The sequence below is a fragment of the Mya arenaria genome, chromosome 10 (genome assembly GCF_026914265.1).
Source record: "Mya arenaria isolate MELC-2E11 chromosome 10, ASM2691426v1".
Classification (NCBI taxonomy): Eukaryota; Metazoa; Mollusca; class Bivalvia; order Myida; family Myidae; genus Mya; species Mya arenaria.
In genome coordinates, this window is record NC_069131.1 from 5,031,025 (window position 1) to 5,035,000 (window position 3,976).

The 3,976-nt window shown below is 31.8% G+C and overlaps 1 protein-coding gene across 2 annotated transcripts in view; it reads right to left on the reverse strand.

The window, feature by feature from the left end:
* Positions 1-1,584: 1,584 nt before the first annotated feature.
* Positions 1,585-3,976, reverse strand: part of LOC128206303 (receptor-type tyrosine-protein phosphatase kappa-like) — a 26,717-nt gene continuing 24,325 nt past the window's right edge. Inside the window, exons 19-21 of one of the 2 annotated variants that reach the window (XM_052908672.1) lie at positions 2,990-3,138; positions 2,627-2,762; positions 1,585-2,229 (exon numbers count right to left, since the gene is read on the reverse strand). In XM_052908672.1, the coding sequence (XP_052764632.1) occupies positions 2,146-2,229; positions 2,627-2,762; positions 2,990-3,138 (369 nt within the window). In that variant the 3' untranslated portion in view covers positions 1,585-2,145. The remainder of the gene's footprint in view (positions 2,230-2,626; positions 2,763-2,989; positions 3,139-3,976) is intronic. The other variant, XM_052908673.1, reaches the window with a different exon arrangement.

Consider the following 3,976-nt stretch of genomic DNA (forward strand, 5'->3'; position numbering starts at 1 on the left):
AAAACTGAATACGTTTATTCAGTTAATCATAATTACAATGTCAAAGTAATGTTCTTTGGTTGTTTAAATATCTTGTGAATTCTTGTTTGGTATCATCATAATTTTAGAGGTCTTTCCAAAATATTACGAAATTGAAATAATTGTTAAAACAAGAAAAACAAGTGTATGTCTTAAAGCCCTATATCGTGAAAGGGACACGACTCATTTGCATGTTAGAATGGCGCACTAATACGATCGAAATGTTATTCCTTTAGCATTACAAAGGGTATTACTTATAACATTCCTTACCGCAAACACTGTTTTAACAAGCAATAAAATGTATTTGTTATAAATCATAGTTGCTTATATCATCTTATTATTCATCTGATGAAAGTGTTTAAATTGTTGACGTTTGGTGCCGAGTTATTACCTATATATTTCGCCTGTTATAAACTTCCAATATAAAGGAAATATTATGTTGGTCGGTTTGACCGACTCATTTTATAACTCCTTTTAGGTTTCATACACTCCATCACAAGTGTCCGCATGATGATGTATTTAAAAATATAACGACACATATTCAGCTTTCCATTTAATACAACACTCATTCAAAGAATTTTTACCACAAACGCACATGTTATTTTTAGGAAAAAGAGAAAAAAAAAACAGCAGTTTATGGACATTCAGATTTTACATTACTTATTATTATTCCCATGTGCGGAACCAGTCTTTGACGTAGTCGAAACTGTGTACGTCATGGGTAGATATGAATATGTTATTCCAATATACGAATAAACCTATAAACACGTTGCAGTAGTCCTTAAACATTCTATTAAGTTTACACATAAAGAAAACACGATCAGTTTTATAGAATTAGCATAAGGCTGATGAATGCAGGAAAGTTTTTATGAATATATCTCATCTGTGGAAGAAGTAACATATAAATTGTACTGGTAGAAGCATAACTACAACTTAACAAAATCCAAATACGAAACAGTAATATAATATACAAACGAAGCAATTTGTTTGATTTTACATAAATACATCATAGTTATATACGTGTAGATATAACTAGATATGCAAAACGTCTGTTCACATAAGTATTTGGTGTAGATACTATTTCAGCTGTCCCCGTTTGTACAGAGTTGATTAAAATTATTTGAGTTCGGGAATAAGTGGCAGCTGAGATTGGTAGCCCCAAATAACTGTTGTAATTGTATATTCTAAAGAACGCCCTAATAAGTGTGTTGACTGATTGAACTTTAGGTAATATGTTGTCGTGGGAACCGCTTAACTTGAAGTGCCAACTACTTAACATAATGGTATGCAATATCAGATAAACAAATATATATATCAAAGTGACGAAATGAATAGGACTAACCACAGAAACAAGCTCAGTAGACAAAAGATTAAACATAACCCCCGTTTAATGGCACATGATAAACGCCAAAGACATAGAACACAAAAACAAAAAAAGCACAAATAAGAATCATGGATCAACAGCACAAAACTCCACAAACATCACAGTGCATATATATATATATATATATATATATATATATATATATATATATATATATATATATATATATATATATATATATATATATATTTAAAAACACTAGGGGTGTATATCAAGGATTGTTATGCACCGCATTGGTAAGGTCAGTAAAATATAAATTTACTGGGGGCTTAATCCAGTTTACGTGCACATACCTCACTCATATCCCACCAATTCTGAATAAAGAAAAAGAACGGAAAAGGTAAATCTTATCAAAATATGCCTTTACTTGAGGAAATTTAATAATTAAACAAATAATAATTAACTAATCGGTAAACCCCAAGTACTTCAATGTTTAGAGATCCCAACTCTTTCTGAAACCGAGGAATACAATTCAGAGTACCTAATGCATTGTTTTTCAAACTACGATGCAGACATTGTTTGAAACTATGAGCATCACACACAGTCTGCTTTAGAAATTAAAAGGTTTAAAACTGTGTGATCATAGAGTTTTATAATAAAAAGCATCATTGTTCTAAAACTGGGAAAAAATGAAGAAAACATTGTTAAAATTAAAAGCGACATATATTCGCTAATAGTCTTATTGATTACCTATGTAAACTATTTTAAATCATAGGAGTCAAGGTAGTTATTTCAAATGCACATTATATATTTCCGCCGATATTGGAGTATGTTTTGAACGAACGGACAAACTCCAGAACACAATCATGGCAGAAGTCGAACTGTGCCTACAAATAGAGAATATCAAGACACTTAGGTTACACGCATTACTTCAAGTTATGATTCACAGTTATTTCCATTATTTCTAGAGGATATTAAGTTGAAGATATTATTTCGCACACTACTTGGAAATATTGGGGTTGTCATCCTTATTCCCTGCAAATACTTAGCTTAAATTACGCTTATTATTTACAAAAGAGAAAAAAAGGTTTCAAAGAAAAACCAAACATTATTTTATCCCGTATTACGCATACATATTTTGCGTATAAGCCATTACCGTTATAAATTAAACATATATTGGATTTATTTATTTTGAATATTTCGTTTATAGGCTAAATGCCCAATTGAATTAAGCACATATATTTGGGATTTCAGAATCGAAACCAATTAGAATGGTTAGCGTACCTGATTGGGAACGGCGTTGGGTCTCCTGGCCTTGACCTTCCTGACGGCATTTACCACACTGACCTCGTGCTCTACTACCATCTTTTCCACGAGGAATGCCATAACACAGAACATCCCGCTCTTACTACCCCCATCCCTATAAGATATAGTATATGAGATTGGTTAAAATGAATGTAAGTTAACAAAAACATACTTGGTCCCAAATCCCCTTATACCAGATAAACTAAAACAAGACAAATGATTAAATTTTAAAAATAAGAGTATTTATAAAATTCATTATTTTCGCAATCCAGAGATGTAAAATGAGTTCGGGAATAAAATCCAACGATAACGCATGTATTTCGTAGCTCGTTTTTGTACTACCTGCAGTGGACAAGAACAGGCCCGTTGGACGATGCCATTTTGACATCTTTCAGAAATGCAACATATTTAACAGGGCTGCATGGAACATTTCCATTCTGGTTCCAGTCTGTAAACTCAAAGTGTCGCAATGTACTCTTGCCACCTTCATTCTGCAACGAAAACCAATGCTACAATCATATTTAAACGTATACTTTCATTAATGTCATAGAAAAACTTAAGGTGGAACGCAACTATGAACGAATTTTCTAGTTACTGTCTGAAAATTGGTATACGAATAGAAGAGCATATACTCGGAAGAGTTTTGAAACTACGACTCTTCAAAATATACCACTGATGTCAATTTTGAGACGTCTGTCATATTTTTGCGTTCCAGCTACAATAACCGATATTTTCATCAATTCTTCGTTTACCGCTATGAAATATCAACCTCAAGTGCGTCTTGTGAAAGCGTTCACGCACATATATTTTTATTTCGTCTAAATTCGTCTAAAAAGTCATTTTTCGCGGGAAAAACGGCGTCGTGTTTCGATGAAAAAAGTGCACCTTTCTTTAATTCTTGAAAAAACTGCTCGTTTAATTTTTGATTTTTTTTAAATACATGTATTCAATGTTTTATTACAAAACGCCTGATATCAAGAAAAGGGTACCTTACCGACTTCTTTTTTGTGCAGTATCAAATACTCTAACCCCTATACCTTTTCTTTTTCAATACGTATTGTATTAAAACGTTTAGCATGATGTTAATCGAACTATTATTTACGTTAATTGTAAACATTATTAAATCATTATAGCACTGATAAATGAACTATATAGTTAAAGTGACGCGCTTATTCAAAATCAATACATAAACAAGATCAATCTTGTCTTATAAAACTTTAACTTCTTACTCAATTATGCATTGATGGAAACTATTAATTACTGATTACAAGATTTTAACCGCGAGTTTGATAACATAAAGCGCAAAAATATTAAATGATTGGTGAATGC